This window comes from Cibotium barometz, chromosome 5, assembly GCF_041138505.1.
Source record: "Cibotium barometz isolate CiBa-2024 chromosome 5, ASM4113850v1, whole genome shotgun sequence".
Classification (NCBI taxonomy): Eukaryota; Viridiplantae; Streptophyta; class Polypodiopsida; order Cyatheales; family Cibotiaceae; genus Cibotium; species Cibotium barometz.
Window position 1 is genome coordinate 39,058,518 of NC_141050.1, and position 21,097 is coordinate 39,079,614.

Genomic DNA, 21,097 nt, shown 5'->3' on the forward strand with positions numbered 1-21,097 from the left:
TCATATAATGACTCAAGTCATGGCACTCAATCCCATGCATCTGAATTTGCATTTAATGGCCTCATATGCATGGGTTCACACCATAGACGTGCCATGGCACGACAACGCTTGTCCAAATGGGGATAAGCATGTTTGGGCTAAGGAATGGAGCCCATGGTTGAAATGCCAAAAGGGTCCAAAAGGCATTGTATTTTTTACCCATGGTATGAGGGTAACGGTACCGGAGCTCACCAAAAGCTCAAAATGAGTAGATGTACTCATGTATGCATGTATTGATGGATTTCTAGATGGATGTGCAAGCAGCTAGCTTCACGTGGGTGCCCTACCCAAGATCATGGATCTCAAAATGGATTGTTGATGTGGTGCGTTAATGTGTAGAAGATGGGGTGCACAAGGGTTAGCTCCCACCCGAACATTTATGTTCGAATTGGACTTAGTGGTTCCACCTCTGAGAAAGTGGGCTCAAAAATGGACTTGAGGTGTCTAGGTGGCTAGGTCAGCACCCTCTAGGATCCTTTCACAGGTCACCTAGTGCTTCACTCATAGGCCACTTCCTTGGTCCCTCATCCACTGTACCGGAAGCTCACCATTCAAATCGAACCGAGGCTGGTCAAGACCTCGGCCGACCTTGCTATGCAAGAAATCCTCCGTTGACTCTCCATCAGCTATTGCAACTTTATTACTTTGGTCTCCACCACGACCTCATTCACAAGATGGTCAAATGCTTTCCCACCTTTCTTGACATAAAACAATCATTTAAAAACAGGTCATAAATACAATTTCTAATGAGCTCTCATCTTTCTACCTCGGGGGGGTCACTATATGTAAAATATCCCTATCGCGTGCGTTCAAGGCCTATATTTTAAATCCCTTATTTGTGAATTTTTTAATCTATATAATATCCCCTTTTCTTTATGAATCTGTAAATTTTTTTGAAATTTTTTTAAATCATACCCTTATGTAAATATATTTCTGTAAGTTTCATAAATTAAAATTATGCTTCTGTTGAACGCACCTGATATTCACATTTTTTTGTGAGTGACCCCCCCGAGCTTTCTACATTGTTCCACATCATTTCTCGTTATTCTACATTCTTCTACATCAATTCACATTGCTTAATCCACATTCAATCATATGTATTCTCATCGTCCTTCATCCATTCTCATCCAATCACAATATATTATATCCCATCACATCTATCCACATCAATGCTCATGACATCTCATCCATTCTCATCTATCCATATTCACATCATATCACAATATATTATATCCCATCACATCTATCCAATCACAATATATTATATCCCATCACATCTATCCACATCAATGCTCATGACATCTCATCCATTCTCATCTATCCATATCCACATCATATCACATCACATCTCATTCATTCACAACTACCCCGATCCACATCACATCCATTCACATCACATCTCACCCATTCACATCTATTTACATCATATCCATTCACATCACATCTCATCCATTCACATCTATTTACATCACATCTCATCCATTCACATCTATCCCGATTCACATCACATCCATTCTCATCATATCTTATCCATTCACATCTATTCCGATTCACATCACATCCATCTCACATCACATCACATCACATCTCATCCATTCACATCATCACATCTCATCCATTCACATCTATTTATATCACATCCATTCACATCATCACATCTCATTCATTCACATCTATTTATATCACATCCATTCACATCTATTTATATCACATCCATTCACATCTATCCCGATTCACATCACGTCACATCACATCCATTCTTATCACATCTCATCCATTCACATCCATCTCGATTCACATCACATCACATCACATCTCATCCATTCACATCTATCCCGATTCACATCACATCACATCTCATTCATTCACATCTATCTCGATTTACATCACATCACATCACATCTACTTCACATCACATCACATCCATTCAAATCACATCTCATCCATTCACATCTATCTTGATTCACATCACATCACAACTTATTCATTCACATCACAGCATATTCACATCTACATCCCTTTATATTACATCACATCTCATCCACATCCAATCTTATCACCTCCACATCCACATCCATTTACATCACATCATATCTTATCACATCCATATCCACATTCATTTACATCACACCACATCTTATCACATCCATATCCACATCCATTTACATCACACCACATCTTATCACATCCATATCCACATCCATTTATATCACATCACATCCTTTCTCATATCCTCATATCCTCATATCTCATTTACATCACATCACATCCTTTCACATATCCTCATATCTCATTCTCATCTCTTCATTCACATCCACAAAAGGAAACGAAATGCAAGGAATCCTAATCTAGTTACAAAATGGGAGAGAAATGATTCAAAAGACCTCTCATACATTATCAATGTCGTAAGTGATAGTCAAACACATTAAATCAATGTCTTAAGTGATAGTCAAACACATCAAATCAATGCCTCCCCTACCTCTAATGATGTGTGGCTAAGGTCAAGAGAGATTTTGGGTCAAGTAAATGTTGCATCTCGTCTCTTCTTAAGGAAACACTTATACAGATTAGAGAAAGAGGAGAAGACCACAATGGCTTCTAACATTCATGGCATAAAGTGTTTAATACACCGGCTTACTGGAGCGGGTGTGGTAGTTCAAGAAGAAGAGGTTGTTTTCATTCTTCTTGAAAGTATTACTACAACATATGAGCAATGAGCAATGTGTTATTGTCATTGATCATACGCCTACAACATATGAGCAATGTGTTAGTGTCATTGCAAATCAACCCAATATAACACTTGTCATTGTACCATTTTCACTCATTCTCAACGAGACAAGATTGGAAGGAAGGAAAGCCTCTACTTCAGCTACTTCTCCTACTAGTGATACAACAACCTCTCAACACCCAAGCGAGACAACTTTTTTGATGGATGGTAAAAAGAAAAAGTTCAAGACTTCAAGGTCTTGTTTCTACTGCAAAAAAAGGGGCCATGTCATCAAGGATTGCTACAAGAAGAAGAGAGATGAGGAAAATGAAGCTAAAGGCAAGAAGGAAGCACCTACAAAGCATGAAGCAAACTGTGCACACACCTTGTTCTAAAGGTGTAAAGTTTTTGGTCTTCATTATTGTCATTGGATAATTGTATTTGTGTGATTGCCAGTGGGAAAAAATCTTTGTATTTTTCACTTTGTGTGAGTCTTGGTCTACACACCCTATGACGTATGCATGTATATCAAGAGTGGGTGTTGGAAGATGAGATCTACATAAGTTGTAGGCACACTACCTTCTTATGTTGGTGATTTTAATACTTACAAGCCATTAGACTATGATTTCATTATTCATGCGGTTCAAGGTGACCTTAGACTTCTTAGGCACCTTTTAAATGTGTGCTGGAGGTTGATCTTGTGGAGGCAAGTGGCAAGCCCACTTGATCTAGTTTCCTCCCCTCCCCCTCGGCTAGGACATGAAATGTATTCTTTCTTGGATGGTTTCAGTCAATCATCTGGAAATGCTTATGTTCTTAACAGAAGGAAATTTTTGAGAAGGCATGACCAAAGATCTTCGGAAGCATTTAGCGCTCCAAAGTTTTTAAAAAAATGGTAATTGCGGGTCAATTGTACAAAATGGGCATTGTGATTAAATAATGTGCTAATGTGTACAAGCACATGAGAAACAAGCTGTATTGATGGAAGCACACCAAGGTGTAAGTGGCGGGCCATATGCATTTTTCTAGAGAAGTAACAGGCCGAAAAATATTTCAAGTTAGATTATGGTGGCCTCTAGTGATTAAAGATGCATGGAAACTTTCTGCATAGTGTGACGTTTGTTAGCGAGACGACTAGGCTAGACATGTGCATTGGACTGGATGCCCCACAATCCAGTGCTCCCAATGGAACCTTTTCAAAAATGGGGTCTGCATTTTGTTGGACCATTTAAACCGTCAGCTCAGTAAATCAGCAATAAATATATTTTAGTAGCCACAGATTATTGTACCAAATGGGTGGAAGCCAAAGCATTAAAAGATAATAAAGTCAATTTTGTAACAAAATTTCTTTATGAAATGATTATGACCATATTTGGGTGCCTAATTGAATTAACTAGTAAATGATTAGGGTGGACATTTTATGAATGAAGTAATTTAAAGATTAACTCAACACCATATGTTTATGCATAAGAAGTCCACACTATATTATCCACAAGCCAATGGTCAGGTTGAATCTTCCAATAAAATCTTATTGAGAATCTTGAAGAAAGTGATCAATGACAATTGGACAAATTGGGATCAAAAGTTGAATTTCACACTTTGGGCGTTCTGGACAGCCTCGGGGCAGTCATTCATAAATATGTAAGCTTAGCACGTGGGTTCAATAGAAAGGATTTTTAAACTCCTTATTTTACACATTTTTTACATACAGAAGGGTACCATTTAAAGGGGGTATTCACTGGTTGAATAGAAGAAGGGTGTGTTTTATTTATGAAAAACTCACAGATAAGGGGTTTTTAAAATAGGCCTTGAACACACATAATATAGGGGGTTTACATATAGTGAACCCCCCGACGAGTGGATAGCTTACAAGTCACAGCAGAACAGACTAATGGAACTTGTGGTACACCCAGCTTAAGAGTGGTAGTGTTTGCCCGATTATCTTCCAAAGAATCCAAAGCACACCGATTGGAATAGTTATTGGTTCTGGAAGAAAAGTGGTGGTTGTAGAGTATCTGGACATTTGATATCATCCAGCGAAGGAGGAAGTAGTGGATCAAGAAAAACACAAAATTCCTTAGTTTTATCCTTAGTGATTCAATAATTATTTACCGAATAGCTATGAGGATCCAACCGGCATACTAAATGTATGTGACACTTTGTATCACACCTGTTAGCATCTTATGGTGCAAAGCGCAAAGCTTATGTACTCATTCATTCATTCAGAGAAGCAATAATATATACATAGTCACATTAATGATTTTCCAATTACCTGTCTTTTATTTATACGCAGTCACACTGATGGTTTTCTAATTACCTGTCTTTTTATCTGTTTGTACTATTATCTTTTGATGTTCCTGTATCTATCATAAGTTTAGTATGAATAATTGTATAAGTTGGCTTTCTGCCAACTTATACAACCAACACCCTGTTGAGAAAACGTGGTGCTCATGCTAGATCAAGTGTGTGGAGAGGAGAGACTCAAAAAGTACAAGAACAATATCTTGCTTATTAAGTTGTTTATGAATACAACTAGGCCTTGCTCACACACAAAATGCCTCATGGCCTCATCTTTAAATAGATGAGCTAGTGGACCTTAAGTCCCTTCACACTCACACCTTCCTCTTCCCCTTCTACATAACCTTAGTCTCTTAATACACCCAGCTCCTACTGTCTTTTCCTTGTTCAACGCAACATTCCCTTCTCTTTCTGATATGTCTTTGATCACTTCTAATGCAAGGTCCTTGTCTAGTGCACCTCTTTCTGCTGCTTCTTTCATACATGTCTGCACTTCAAATACCACAGTTGCCATAGACTCATTAGCATCATCTTCCTTTGTGTTACCCTATGGTTTGGCTACATCCTACAAATTCCCCTTCTCTACACCATGGCCTCTTCTCCCACCGCTCTCACTAGATGTACTCTGACCAGCCTCCTACATGCTCTCGTCTATGCATGTGCTCTCCTCTGGTTCCGTTCTTGCCAATGATGGTTCCCCTTTATTATCATCATTATTGTCAGAGCTGTCCTCTTTGTTATCGATATCCTCTTATCACTACTATCAGCTTCATTTATTGATTGGTGGTAGAACAAAAAGGTCTTTAGTCTTGACAGTGGGCCCCTCAACCGGATTCTCATTGAAGGAGTGAATCCCCACATCATCCTTGACCATTCCACCACCCGCCGCATCTTCCTTGACCAGCTTTGAGGCTACCTTGTCTTGCTCGTCTATAGATATAGTCTCTTGATGCCCTGTTCTGTGAGCACTCTTCTTTGTTGTTATATGTTTTATAAATGAGCAAGGATGATAACTTTCACACTGAGTGATGCAATGCTTGCATTGCATTCCTTGAAAGGGACTTCCGGGAAAAAAAAGCACTTTAATGCTAATTTTTTGTCTAGTGTAATTATGGAGAGGACATTTACTTTTGGGTTTATGTTGAACTTGAAATACCGTGAAGAAGGGATTTGAATCTCGACATACAAGGAATACGACCATATGAAAGGCACCCTTTTTTGGGGGGGGGGGTACCCTATATCTTCACCTGGGGTTGCGCAATAGTAACGTCTACGTTTCACGGCCGGTGTCCGGTCTCTTCTTGAGTGCCCTTTTTGAACGTTGCGCTCACCTTTTTTTATTTGTGGTCGGCGTCTGAGCATCGGCCCGTCGTCACGAGCGATTCATTGATACTCTGGAAAGCTTGGAGAAAGGGATCGTGGTGGTGAGGTCCTGCAGCTCTTTTCACAATTAGGTCGTCTTCTTCGAAGCTGACTTGTGTGGGTACATGGGGTCGTCGTCGTTTAAGCCTCACTAGCTTAAGCAAAGCGACGCTAAGACGAGTCCACCGACAGCCCAGGCCCTCCAAATTGGGCGCAGTTCATGCGTCACGTTTTTGGCACACGACTGGATTTGATAGATGCACAGCTTGCAGGACCACTCGTTTGATTAACGCGTGCAAGCATGTGAGACAGCCACTTGTTTGATTAACACGTACGAGAGAGAGAGACGGAGAGGCGACACACACACAGAGCAACATGCATCATCCCTTTATAGCATCAATTTTAGAGCATGCGTACACATCGCATCAATTGTTATACTCTCAAATTTTTAATTGATGTTTGTATTTGCATTATGACCTTTTTTCTAAAACATTACTTAGTTCTTATCATGTACCATGCTATGTTTACCCCCCTATCTTCAAGTTGGACTTACATTCACATAGAAACAAAGAAACTCATAACACAAGCAACCCATAGTACCTAAAGGTGGAAGAAGCCCATAGTACCTAAAGGTGGCAAGAAGGATAACTACAACTCAACTTCATCAAGCTCTATGATTAATCATGTTCTATGCTAGACAAGGACTTCCATATTAATCTAGTGATGGTATTTATTGAAGAGAGGAGACTTATAGGGATGCCACAAGTACATGGTTGAAATATGTCCTTCCAAAATCTATTTGTGCCAATCAAGCATGAAAAGCTACACATGTCCTTTTATTGAGAAGTTACATCTTAGTAAGGATCAGCATGCCATGAATCCCAAGCTAGATCATCCTTATTTTGGAAGCACATCTAATGTTGATATTGGTAATGTTTCTCTTACTAAGTTAGATATCAAAAACACATCTTGGTAAAATTCCTCTTACCAAGTTAGATATTCTTAAAGAAGTGATGAAGCTAGATCATCCTTACTTTGGATACACATCTAATGTTGATATTGGTAATAATCCTCCTACTAAGTTAGATATCGGTGGGAAACATATTTAATGTTGCGATTGGTAATAATCATGTTATTAAGTTAGATATTGGAAACACATATAATATTGATATTGGTAAACTTTATCTTACCAAGTCATATATTCTTAAAGAAGTGATGAATGAGTAGAAAAAAATGTAATAAATTTTAAAAAATAAAGTACAATTTTCATTAGAAAAAATTGGACTCTAAATTTTACACTTTAAGGGCTTTCTCTCTCTTGCATGAATCAAAACAACTAACCATTTCAAACTACAACAAAATCGTCAAAACTACACCTCACCTCAATTTTCACCTAAAAATTACAAGAAACACACGTTTTGGAAAAAATGGTCAAAATCCATATAAAAAATACGTCAATAAATAGCTAGATTCACAATTTCTTTCAACAATTGACATCACCAAAAGAATAACCATGTATAGAATAACATGTTTTTCAAAACCAAAAACCTTGGATTTTACTCCCAAAAACTGTTACAATGCCAAAAATGGAACATCTTGAGACCTCATGCCCCATAAAATAATTCTTTCACTTTTTTCATCAAGATCTTTACATTTTTATGGCGTAGACGACCATACTTTTGTAAAGTGAACCCGTAAACAAGGATTTCTACATCTTGCAAATTGAGCTTATCTATCTGACATTGATCACATGAGTTTCTCCCCGTCATGCTCCCTTCAAGCATCTCCAGATCATATCTCCGTATCAATACATTATCCCTTGTTTTTCTGTACTAATAAACTTCTATTACACATACATGATTGTTCTACTCATGAACTTTAGTGATTTTTTCCAGCTAGAACAGATAGCCATTCTCGGCCTCCGTGGTGGGGGGCAAGCATAGCAACCATGTTTCCCACATTGAGCTTATTTATATTTCCTTTCCACATTTCCTTTTTTTTATTGCCGACATTAGTTAACTTTCTTGCACCAACATAGGACTCTCTTGTTTCTCCATGAACTATGACAGAAATTCTTCTGACATGGGTACAGAACCCCTTGCATCATTTGCAAGATTCTCTTTTTGACATTCATGCCAAATAAATTCAACTTCCCTCTGAAACGAAGCATTTTTTAGATCTTCGATAAGTGTTTCCTATTCTGCAAATAAAACCTTACCACCACTCTAAAAAGCTTGTTGGAAAATACGCATGTGCAACATCTACTGTCTCTTTAATCTCTACCAAGCATTGTCGAAGATGATCAATTACACAGTTTCTTTTTTGAGCTTTAAGAGCCTCGTTTGTTGAAGATAGAAGCATGTACCTTGGCCATGGAACTGGATGCTTAGGGACAAAGAGAAAAAACTTTAAACCCTCTTTAAGAACCTGAATTAGAATAGTACTTGCACCATAACCTAATTTCATTGTCTTTCTCCTCAATCTTGAATTGATGTTGAAAGCTATGATCATTAAGTTTCACAAAGGAAGAGAAGCTTGAGTCTCCCCCAATTCTAAAATGTCTAAAATCATAGGTTTGTCTCATAATTTCTACCTCTGGTGAGCATCCACTTTGTCAAACAAAGTGGATTCTAGAATCCAAATTTCCACCATCAATTTTTCAAAACGACAACTATTGTCATTTTCATGGTTCAAAATCTAACTGTTATAAAATGTAAATTGTTTTTTGCAAAGACTATAACTCTAAATCGAACTATTAGATCAAAATAAAGTAAACTAATAAATTGTAGTACTCACTATCTACGATCTAAAATTTGACCGTTTGGATCGTTGGTTTTGTATTTGAATCTAGAGAAATCGTTTCTTTTAATAAGCCTCTTTTATGGGCATGGACTCCAGATACCTTCGTATCTTAACATCAAATATATGCTCTTGGGATGAAAAGCAATGATTGGGATGAAGTTAGTTAAATTCTTGTAGAAGAAAAAACACATTTTTGTAATTCTAAGTAAAGAATGTATTATACATTACATAGACATGCGTGAATTATTAGTAGTTTTAAAGAATATTAGATCTTGTCATTGACCTTGTTTTTTTCATTTTGTTATTTGACATGAAAAGTAAATTTTTTTTACTTTTAAATTAGCAATATGTACATTTTTTAAAAGAAGCTAAACTATGCTTATTTTGCAAAAGTTATAAAAAGAGTTCTCTTTAATGTCTCCAAAAGATTGTAAAATTGATCAACATCTAGGACTAGTGAAAAATCAAGATAGCTTTGCAAACGACTCGTGAACATTTTTCATGAATCACTGTTAATATTCGAGATACAGAAAACAAAGATCTGCAACCCGAAATGGAAGGGCACAAAGACAAAAGCAAAGGCTATCTCCCACCGAGAGTAGAGGAGATGCAAGCAACAACTTGTAGCCCACAATTGAAAAGCACAAAGAAAAACATGACTATGATGGTGCTTCTAGTATTGAAGATGCATACATTGACTTGCATAGGCCCCAAATTGAAGGGCGAGAAGAACAGGGTGACATCATGCCTACAAACAAATCCGATAAATGACCACTTTTAATTTTCGATTGATGTTCATCAATTTGCTACTAAAATGTTGAAGTGTTTGCAATTCATGTATGAAGGAGATACTTGGCAAATGCTTCCCCTTAATTGTGTTATCATAGCATTCCTGAAGAGTCACCTATATAACAACATGCTTATTTTTGCTAACATCAGGGTGTATGCAACACAAAGGGTTACTCCAAAGGTCAAGAAGAAGACATCTCTTTTGTTGTGCAATTACCCATTTCATCTTGTAGCACTCTAAGAATAACTCTCCACAATGTTCAATTTACGTGCCACCCACTTTGAAGGTGATGCTGTTAGCACCAATGCAGTACATGGTAATAATGTTAACACACCTCTTCCAGTCGCAGCTAAAGGAGATAAGATATGTGATGAAACTACTGCATTCTTTATGCTTTTTACCATCTTGAACAGGAGAATTATATCATGTAGGAATCATGGAATCTGAATTAAACTAAATTAAATGAAATTACATTACATAAGTGAGAGACAAAAAAGTATAATATAGGAACTGAAAAGAGATCCTAATCAAGTTGGTCACCTTGTCTTACACAGTGAATGGTTGTAGACCTATGTGATATAATCCCTCTCAGAATTACATTATTTCGATCCAAATATGAATCTTTGTGCCCCCAGACCTTAAATAGTAAAACAATATGTCTGTAATGTGAAAATTTGTGGGGGTAATAAGGTAATAACGTCATGGTAATACCAGCTATGTACATTATTAATCACAAATTGGATCGGATGTGAAACAGCTTGCAGATCACCTTGCCGCCACCACCATCTCTTTAATCCAATGATAAGCTTGAAAACAAGCGCATCAAATCGACCAGTAATTAGCATGACTTCTCCTGTTAAACAATCGCGGCACCATCTGATCTCTAATCCAGCCCATCCTCAACCCGATCAAGCAATTAACTGGCCTCTGTTTGTATTGAAGCAAGTTAATTATCCCGATTAACACTGAACTGCATATCAGAAGACACATTTGCCACACCCTTGTGTTTGCCATCTAAATCTGATAACTCACCGTTTTGTTGTAGCTGATCGTGCCAAGTGTCAAACTGCATAGAAGGCTTGATTACCTGTTCATAATCTTCGATTTGCTTAGTGTTAATGCAGCTTTGGGGCAAGTTGATAGCTTGATCAACATGCGTCTGCCATGAGGACTGCATTATTATTGAGGGATGATCTTCTCCATGGAGATGCTGATCAATTGTTAATTCAGAATTGGGCTCTGGATTACTCGGTGAATTAGCTGCCCAATCATAATCAAAACCCTTCTGCTCCATAATCAAATGCTGATCATCACTACTTGTCGGAGAGATCAAGCCAGTCCAGTAGCACGTTTTGTTATTAATGCTACTTAAAATGCGTCCTGTGTCAATAGAAGAGGGTGAATTATGGTCATCAAAACCCAAATCTCGCTCTAAATCCAGGTAGTTTGCGATTGCTAATTGCCCGTATGCATTTTTAGCTGAAAGACAAGCGAATTGATCTGATTTTTTGCTGTAATTTAGACCTTCGAATACTACTCCAGCACTCTGATAATCACATTCAAAACTTTGAGAGCATTCCATGACATAATGAGAGGGCTCTGGGAGATCATCAGCTGGCTTATTCTCCAATGTGGGAAGTTTATGGGCTTGATCTGTTAGATTATGTGTGAAACAAGCATGATTAACTGAGCTAATTGGCATTAACTGGTCTTGCTGAAGGAGCGGTAGATGATGATTACCATGATTAGCTGTGTTCTCCAGTAGCTCCGACTTAATTACATCAGGGTTAGTACTGTAATAAGTGGGAACTGTATTAGCGGGCGATGATTTCGCAGTCTCATTTAAGCTTTCAAAATCCCCAGTTATCCTGGACACTGTATTAGTGTAGTACTTTTCTGCACGGACCTCCTTGATTGAGCTAGCGCTATTCTGATCATTAATTAATGTAACTGCAGCAGGGGGTGCTCCTAACCGTTTTCTGGATAGAAATTGGCAAGCCTGCTCGCTCCAATTTATGTTGCTGTCATGAATATCTTCCACATTAAACACTGGATTAGGCGTCTTAATCCGCACACTGCTTTGCATGATGCCTGCGTTAATACGGCTTAATTTTTGTGAGGCTCTAATTGTCCCTGTGTTGGGATTAGCAGAGTTAATCTGACCTTCATTAATTGTAATTATGGGTTCGTGGGTTGTTGAGTCCAATCCACCTTGCTTGAACTTCTTCTTAACATATGAATTCCAGAAGTTCTTAATCTCATTGTCTGTTCTTCCAGGAAGATGAGAGGCCATTTGAGACCACCTGCGCCAACAATTAAGCCAAGCAAGTTAATCTAAGTTTAAGGTCTAATTACAAATGAACTACCGATCATGTATATGGGTATTACAGTATAGATTAGGCTCAATAGTCCAGTCATATTTTTAAACCGAATTATTGCGAAGAATTAGCTAATCATAAACGTCATAATGCCCCTAACTTCACTCATTTAGCTCTCGTCTTTTTTTCGCACAAATCACCCGCCCGTCCACATGCACAGACGCTCGATACCCACAGATCAGAACGCATTAGGTTAACTATGACCTAAAATCCCAACTACGAACTGGATTTATTAATTACGACATAATTATTATTTAGCAGTGATTAGGAAATATGTGCATGTAGCTGTCTTTCATGTCAATATATAATAATGAGAATCCTACAAAACAAGGGGCATGCTGAATTAGCTCCGATTCTGAGAATTAGAGGTTCATTAGTGGAATAACAATTACCTATTGCCCAGCATTTTGTGAAGCTCTGTGATGAGCTTCACCTCAGCAGCAGAGAACATGCCACGCTTCAAATCCGGCCTCAAGTAATTCATCCACCTCAGACGACAACTCTTTCCACACCGCTGCAGACCTGCAAACCATCCCAATTATCAGAGCCGAAGTCATCGACCCACATGCAAGCAATACAATATTCAATTAAGCTAGCTTATAACTATTTAAATCCACCTAACCGTAAATGTTAAATCTCCCTTGAACAACAGTAGCATTGAAGAATTTCCCACACTCAAAGTTAGCTAATTGATTAATGTCAAATCTTACAGCATGATTAAGCCTTACCATGGTTAATCATGACGCCGTTTTAATTTTAAAATTATTTATAACATCTGACTATGATTAAGAAGTCTTACAATTCTAGATCGCATTCTGTAATTAATGTCAAGATCAACCAAATTTTGTTATGATCAATAATCACAGCATCGATCACGTTGTTGGCAAACATCCAACATGCAGTTTGGTGTAAACAATTACTGATAATAAGTTTCGGATTGCAGGTTGATCACAAAACCGAACGATCTGTTATGATTTAAATTGTAGCTAAGTACATTCTGTGCTGATAAATGTAGTGAATACCTAGATAACTAGCTACTTACCAGCTTGTTTAGGAACTGAGCTCCAGGAGCCATAGCCGTAACTAGTGATATGATTAACAAGTTTTTCATCTTCTTCAGGCGACCACAGGCCCTTTCTTACATTTTGTTTTTGGCAGCAGGAATGGCGACCCATACTTGAGTGAACAACAATACAACTCGAAGAAACACAAGCACGTACAACACTGTTACATCAGGAGACTACCCATTATATAAGGGAAAATGTAGAGCTATCAATTGAATGTGTGTGTGTGTGTGTGTGTGTATATAGAGAGAGACACAGAGAGAGAGAGAGCTATGAATTGACTGTAGAGCTATGAATTGACTGTAGAGCTATGAATTGAATGTGTGTGTGTAAATGCTATATTTGCTTCAATGCTTCCCGAATCCGCACTCGCTTGGGCCAGCTGGGCAGCCTATCTACCTGTAACCTTCCAAGCTTCTACCAGCTGGGCAGCCAATCTACCTGTAACCTTCCATATTGTCTGGAGCTGAGTTCCATCACACCACATTAGATGTAGGTAAGTAATCAGGAGGCCATGCTCAGGGACTTAAATGACAGCCTACAAAGGTTTTGGGATCGGTATTCTGTAACACACATGTGGTTTCTAAGGCAAATGTGCGGTTTCTAGGGCAACTGCTTGTAACGTGACACTAAAGAAGGTGATTATGAAATGCTGGTGGACGTGGGCCGTGGCAAAAAGGCCATCTCTCTTTAGTTTTCAAGATGACTGAGAGGGCGTGTGTGCGCGCGCGCGCGCGCGTGTGTGAGAGAGAGAGAGAGAGAGAGAGGAGGGACGTAAATGTGTGTGTGAGAGGAGGGCACGTGTCTGTGTGTGTGTAAGTGTGTGTGTGAGAGAGACAGAGCTCAGAGGAGAGCTCTTGGTTTGCGGATTAGCTCTAATTAAAGCTTAGGATAGGAGCATTACTAAAATCGTTTGAAATAAGCATTCTTAACTAATGGTTTTTTCCATCCTAACTAACACTTTATGCAATTCATGTGGATGCTTCTGTAAAAGAAAAGGGAGCCTTTCACGATTGATCAAAGGCTTTAAGCTACAGGAGATGATATAATTCAGCCAACTCTCGTTTGTGTTGTTGTAAGGGAATGGAAGCTTTAAATATATAAATAACCCAAAGCTTCAAGCTAGGGAGTACTGTAATTAATCCAAAGCTTTTAACATATAATTAAGCTTTAAGATAGGGAGTACTGTAATTAACCCAAAGCTTTAAACATATAAATAATCCAAAACTTTAAGCTAGGGAGTACTTGTAACGGAAAGGACATTAAAATTTGCATTTTCTTTATAAAAGGTAGGCCCAACCCCCAAAAAGTCTTCAATCATACAGTTGCTTCTTGAGAGGGAAAAGGTAAGCTCTTGAAACTGAAAGGTAATCATTTTAGCCTTATTTTATTCTCAAGTCACCTCTTCCTTGTTCATTAACCAAAAATTTGCCCATGTGCAAGTTTATTGTACTCTTTTTTTTGGTTTTCTATTTTGTTTACACAAAAATTTGAAAGAAAAACAAATAGAACATCAATGTTGGGACAAGAAGGTAGTTTAGTTGATGTACTAAATAAGAAAATGAGGCCAATTACAAACCAATGAGAATATGATACATTTGGGTTTTTTTTTTTACTCTTAAAACTAAAGCCGGGGGTATATGACAAGCAATTCAAAAGAGGGGGACACTAACCCAAGAATGATCACACAGAAATACAAATAGAACATGAATGTTGGGACAAGGTAGCTGGGTTGATTTACTAAATAAGAAAATGCAGCTAAATATAAACCACTGAGATGCTACATTTGGAAAGAAAGGGGGCACTTTGGAAAAGCAAACCCCAAGGGGGTGTACCACTGAGGCAATCATGGAGGCTTGCATTATACTGGGCTACAAGATCTCTTGGGGGCACTCTAGCTTTTTGTTGGAGGAGGAGAAATGGCCATTGCTTTGTGAACTCTTAAATAAAGTAAAGTAGTTTGTTCCAAAAGAAGGGTAATATTATTACCTCCAAATTTACAAAAATTTGTCACCTTGTTCCAAAAGAAGGGTAATATTATTGCCTCAAAATTTACAAAGAAAAAAAAAACAAAACAAGACAACAAACCCTCCCCTTTCTCCTCCTCCAAATCATTGTTCAATTTTGGTCTTGTCTAAGTTTTGCTTTTTCGAATGCTTTCAAAAGATTCGCTATATCAAAAGTAGGTCTTGGAGACACTCAATCTAATGCACCATAGAGAGCAAGTGTATATTTTGTATCTTATTCACTATATCAGTCAATCCAAATGCACCATACAACAATTGCATTTTAAAAGGATATTATTTTAATAACGTCCCTTATCTATGGATTAAAAAAGAATGTATCCATAGATATTATTTTAATAACGTCCCTTATCTATGGATTAAAAAAGAATGTATCCATTTTGAAAGATTTCTTTCATTTTTTTTACAAGTAAGCTTGGAAGCCTCAAGGGACTCGAGATCGAAGCGTTGGTAAGTACCCCACTATGGTTGTGTTCTATTGCTCATCCACCATTAGGTGAATGTGTAGAGTTCCCTCTTGGAGGTGAGGTAGCCCATAACACATGAGTATAAGGGTAGAGGCAAAACTCTGATAAGAATCTAGCAATGCATTGAGAATTGTGGGCACCAATGTACTATCAAGATATATCTCATCCACACTAGCGAGCTGCTCCTTAAAATCTTTGATCTTGGTCAAGAAGCTATCCATTGAGTCTCCCTCATTCATGTGCTTAGACTCCAACTGTTTGCACATGGATATGCAACCCGTGCTTCATTGTGCACTTGGTATAATTTAACAAGTGCATCCCATGCCTGTTTTGAAGTCTTACATGGCGAATATGAGGAATAATGCTTCGCTTCATAGAAAGTGCAAGCAATGCATGTGCCTATGTATCTCTTCCATCCCATCTCATTTGGGCAGCATGGGAGGTATTGGTGGTGCATGTGGAGGATCCACATGCACCCACATGCACCACCCATGTGGAGGATCCACATGGGAGGTATTGGTGGTGCATGTGGAGGATCCACATCTGTATCACATTCTACTTTAGATATACCTGCAACACCTGGTTGCACTGGTAGTTGTAAAATAAGACAAGTTTCACTACCACTGACCACATTCCAAAGGCCTTTAGCAACCAGTACCTACCTCATTATATATGTTGAACTTGTAGCAATTTGATGAGCTATGGTGGATCGAATGCAAGAATCAACATGATTAGCAAGTAATTAGAAGGTTATTAAAGCAATATTAGTGCATAATAGTAGATTTATCTTTGAATTCTTTGCTGCTTGAGTGCCAATAAGCTTGAGTGCCAAACAATTTGTTAAGTTCATCCCATGCATCTTTACCTTGTTATATCCCTCCAATGTGGTGAATGATTTCATCATTTAAGCTAAGTGCAATGAGTCCTAATGATTTCTCATTTCTGCTCTTCCACTCATTCTCTCCATTCTCCTCTGGACATTCATCTCTTCCCTCAACAACTAACCCCCATAGATTCTTCCTCATGAGCAAATACATGGTTTTTTTTTGCCATGTATGGAATTACTCCCCGTTGAATTTAGCTACTTCTTGTGCAATGCTCACGATGATGTGAAGGGGGTCTTACCTCTTGATCCAATTCAAGATTCAAGGGTAGTGTCTGCCCTTTTACAACTCTAATTTGGTGTTTAATGATGATTACAACAAGTTTACAAGCATGAATACACCAAAAAATTACCTAAAGCCAAGGATAGTTGGTTTTATACTGGATGGTTGGGACATCAAACCAACTTCAAATTGTAATCTAAAGTGATAGATATCTATATCAGATACCCAATGGTAAGTTTGAACCATCAATTGCACCAAAAATATAGTGATTAGTGCTAGTTAATCACTAATTAGTGAGATTAGTCTCCTATTTTGTGTGCAAAAAATAGAGTGTATGGGGAGGCCAGATCTGGTGCCTTAGAGTTCAAATGAGCTCAAATCCTTTTAAGGGCATCAATAGCAGTTAGTCTAGTAGAAGATCAAGCCCAAAAATATAAGATTTGACCAACTATTAAATGCTTAATCTCTGTTTTACCAAAGTCACTTGTAGATTTGATCCAGAGCTTGATGCCACTTCTCGTTGACGAATTTCAAAAATCTGAGATCATAGGCGTGTAGAGAACCCTTGAAAACCTCTGGGTCTAAGAGAAATTAGACTAATTCCATTTGTGGAAGTGTGGATCTATGTTTTGCTTGAGAGAAAAGGCGCTTACAAATTGATGTCTCTCCCGGCTGCATCTATCGGCGATTTGCGATTCTGAGATGCCATGCCTAGGTGCTAGAGTGTTGAAAAATGGGTGTGTGAATCTTGTAGTAGGCAATGGAGCTATGTGGATGGAGAGATCTAGGCTCCCACCAAGTGTAGGTACTGTTGTTGCAGAAGCTAGAAAAAATGGCTTATAAGACTATTAGCATCTAATTAGTAATTAAGAGAGTGATTAGGCTTAAAACAGTAGCTGAATGCTAAGCTGGCTCTGATACCATGTTGAACTTGCAACAATGTCTTGAGCTATGGTGGATCAAATGCAAGAATCAACATGATTAGCAACAAGTAATTACAAGGTGATTAAAGAAAGATTAGTGTACAATTAATCTAATAGTATAATATAGGCATGGATACTTAAAAACCAGCAAATTCTCATTAGGCCAATGCCTCAATTTATAGCTTTTACATCCACAAGGTTCCGAGAACCCACTCCCACTGATTTCTCCTTGATTTGTGACACCTCCCCTGGGGGCACATTTTCCTAGAATCTTTCCACACCCCTATATTCACTCATGGTGCCCAAAACGCACCCGAAATGTGTCCAAATCACGCCGCGGACCCTGAAAATGTTGTATACTTTGTATACAACACACTACAATATACACTTTCTTCTCCTAAGAGGGTATCTCAATCGGAGACAGAAAAATAGGATTGTGTGAGGAGAGAGGTAGACTACTAGATCAAGTGTCAAGGAAGCTAGCTCTGATACCAATTATTGGAATTAGGGTTACGGTTGCAACAATGCACACACACAAGATAGAGAAGCTTGAGAGCACACAGACTCACCAGATTAGAATAAACAAATGTGTGCCAGATACAAAAGATAAGTACACACCCCAAAATGAGAAGATAAGAGGGTGTACATACGCACAGGGGGAAAAAACCTAATAGTGAGGGAAAAAGTGCCCTAGCGGTCCTAAGTGTGTTCACACACATCACTACCATATAATGCTACAGTGTCTAGGGATACAAGGCTTGTTTACCAAATAAAGAAGAGCTTGGTGGCATAATAAAGAACATAAAATATGTTTACCAACAAATAATATATCTAAGTTTTTTTATTGCATAAACCATTCCCAACCCTTCCCTCTTTGTGGTGGTGTAATTCTATTTTGAATCATTAAGTTGTATACTAGTAAATCTCAAAGAAAAATCCATGATGTGTTTGCCAAGTTAAGCTGGTATACACCCAATAGAAAATGATAAAGCATCAATGTAAACATGAAAGATCACATACCATTTAGGTGCTCTATGGATTGGAGCTAATGCGTATGCTTTTCTTAGTTTCTCATAAGATTCTTGGCATCATAAATTCACACACAAATAACTAGAAGCTTGTCTCAAACAGCAGACATAAAAATGAATCTTTACATCATTGTGTCCATAAATATCTCTAGCCATTATATAGTAGTGATGTGTAGATGTAGGCTAATAATAATGGCCCTCACCCCATTGTCACCTTCTTCTTGAGCTACTCGTTTGATTGTCTCAAATTGACCTATTTTCTTAGGTGGAGAAGATATACTATAGTGTGATGTTAACAAAGTTTTGTGCATTTTGGGCACATTTTGGGGCTCGTTTACATGCTCTAGGGTTTTCATAGACATTTTGAGAGAGTGTCAGTTCGGACCACTTTTGCTTGATTTTGATTTTTTTGCATTGTAAAAGCATTTGGTGTGCAGACATGGCCATCATCTTCATCAACAACACATCTTCGATCTTATTATCAATAGATTTGTCAATAGCATTTTTTACACTATCATTGATTTCTACATTCCTATATAAGTAACATTTCTACACTCTACCCTCTTCCATTTTTTAGGGACTTTTTAGGTTTCCAAGAGCACCATCTTTTCAAAATTCTTTTTCTCTAGGAGCACCATCTTTTCAAAATTCTTTTTCTCTAGGAGCACCATCTTTCCGAGGGGTGTACCCACCATTGTGGGATGATTTTACCAGGTAGAAGTCACACTTTTTGGTCTCCCTCTTTTGACCGGGCGGTCCCCGGGCTCAAAAGACTCCCCTCGCCCGGAAGGGATTCTACCAGAGGAAGGGGAAAAATCTTTTAACTAGGAGATTACTCTAACGAGTCAAGTCTTAACCAAATTAAACTGATCTGACCGAACCTCAAAACCCATGGTCAGATCAAGAAGAGACTTGCACTTGGTCCATGGAATCACCGATTTTTTCCTCATTTCTGAGGCACAGCTGATGATCCCCTCCCACATAGAGAACAAGGTCTTCTTAGGATTTAAACTGATTAACGTAAGTAACCGTATCCAGTTGTTTCTCATGATGCCTCCGATCCAGCCTAACCCCATCCATCTCATGGGTTAGCCAACCACCCTACCACTGAATTGGTGCGATTCCTTTATAAGGATTTGATTGGGTTTTTGCCCGGGTACCGAGGAAAAGAGTTCCCAGGTCTCCTAGCCGGCGATTCATGCAAAAATCAAATAGGCATACCACGTACACACCCAATATGAAATTGCCATTTATAACAGATTCGACTGGATTTAAGACAATCCTTGAATAAAATCATAATATTTTCGATCATCATTTTCCAGAATTCCAAGTCCATTGTATTACAAAAATGCATCCTCTGAACTCTCTGTTGAAGACCAGCTGGCCAACCAACGAGATCCAGTATCAAATTTTTGTTCCCAAAAACCTTTCCTTTTTGTCCATCAGATATCTTCCTCAACATACACCTGGGTGTCCTAGCAACCGCGAGCCCGTGCATCGCCTGGTCAAAACCCTCTAGAATCATCCTTAGGTGTCCTAGCACTTCACTCAAGGACCACTTCGTCGGCCCTCGCCCATCATACTGGAAGCACACCATTGTAATCGTACCAAGGCTGGTCAAGACCTCGGCAGGCTTTGCCCTGGGCGATGTCCCTTGACAACTCCCCGCCAATTGTTCCAACGAACCTCATCTTAGAAAAACATAAGCCAAATTCCTCCTCCAGCATTTTGGCATGAAACAATCCTTTGAATGAAAAAGAGAGTTTTCAATGCAAGTGAGATTCTAGTTTGAGATCGGTTCCAAAGACCCTTTTTCCAATAATTCCCAGTTTCATTAATGAGGATCCTTGATCTCTCATGAGGGTAATCTACCCATCATTTTATCCATTTTATCCAACTAGATTCTTGGTGAGATTGGTAAGGGAAAAACTAGATTAGTTCCGGTAGTCTATTCTTTGGATTTAGTAACTGGAATTGGTCATGCAATTTTTGTCTGACTCAGTTCGAGAGAAGGACAATTAGGTTTACTGTCCGACCTCACATACTCTAGCTAAATTCATTCAATTTAGTTCTACCAGGATTCCTTTCAACTAATCATCTAGTTTTTGG

At 38.4% G+C, this 21,097-nt stretch overlaps 1 protein-coding gene across 1 annotated transcript; it reads right to left on the bottom strand.

Annotated features, from left to right (window-relative positions):
- Positions 1–10,446: 10,446 nt before the first annotated feature.
- LOC147638465 (uncharacterized) lies at positions 10,447–14,104 on the bottom strand. The gene is made up of 3 exons (XM_086795769.1): positions 13,419–14,104; positions 12,769–12,898; positions 10,447–12,301 (listed from the first exon to the last, which is right to left on the bottom strand). Exons 1-3 carry the CDS (start codon positions 13,549–13,551, stop codon positions 10,945–10,947), a joined length of 1,620 nt encoding a protein of 539 aa, XP_086651895.1. The 5' UTR covers positions 13,552–14,104; the 3' UTR covers positions 10,447–10,944.
- Between the last annotated feature and the right edge of the window lie 6,993 nt (positions 14,105–21,097).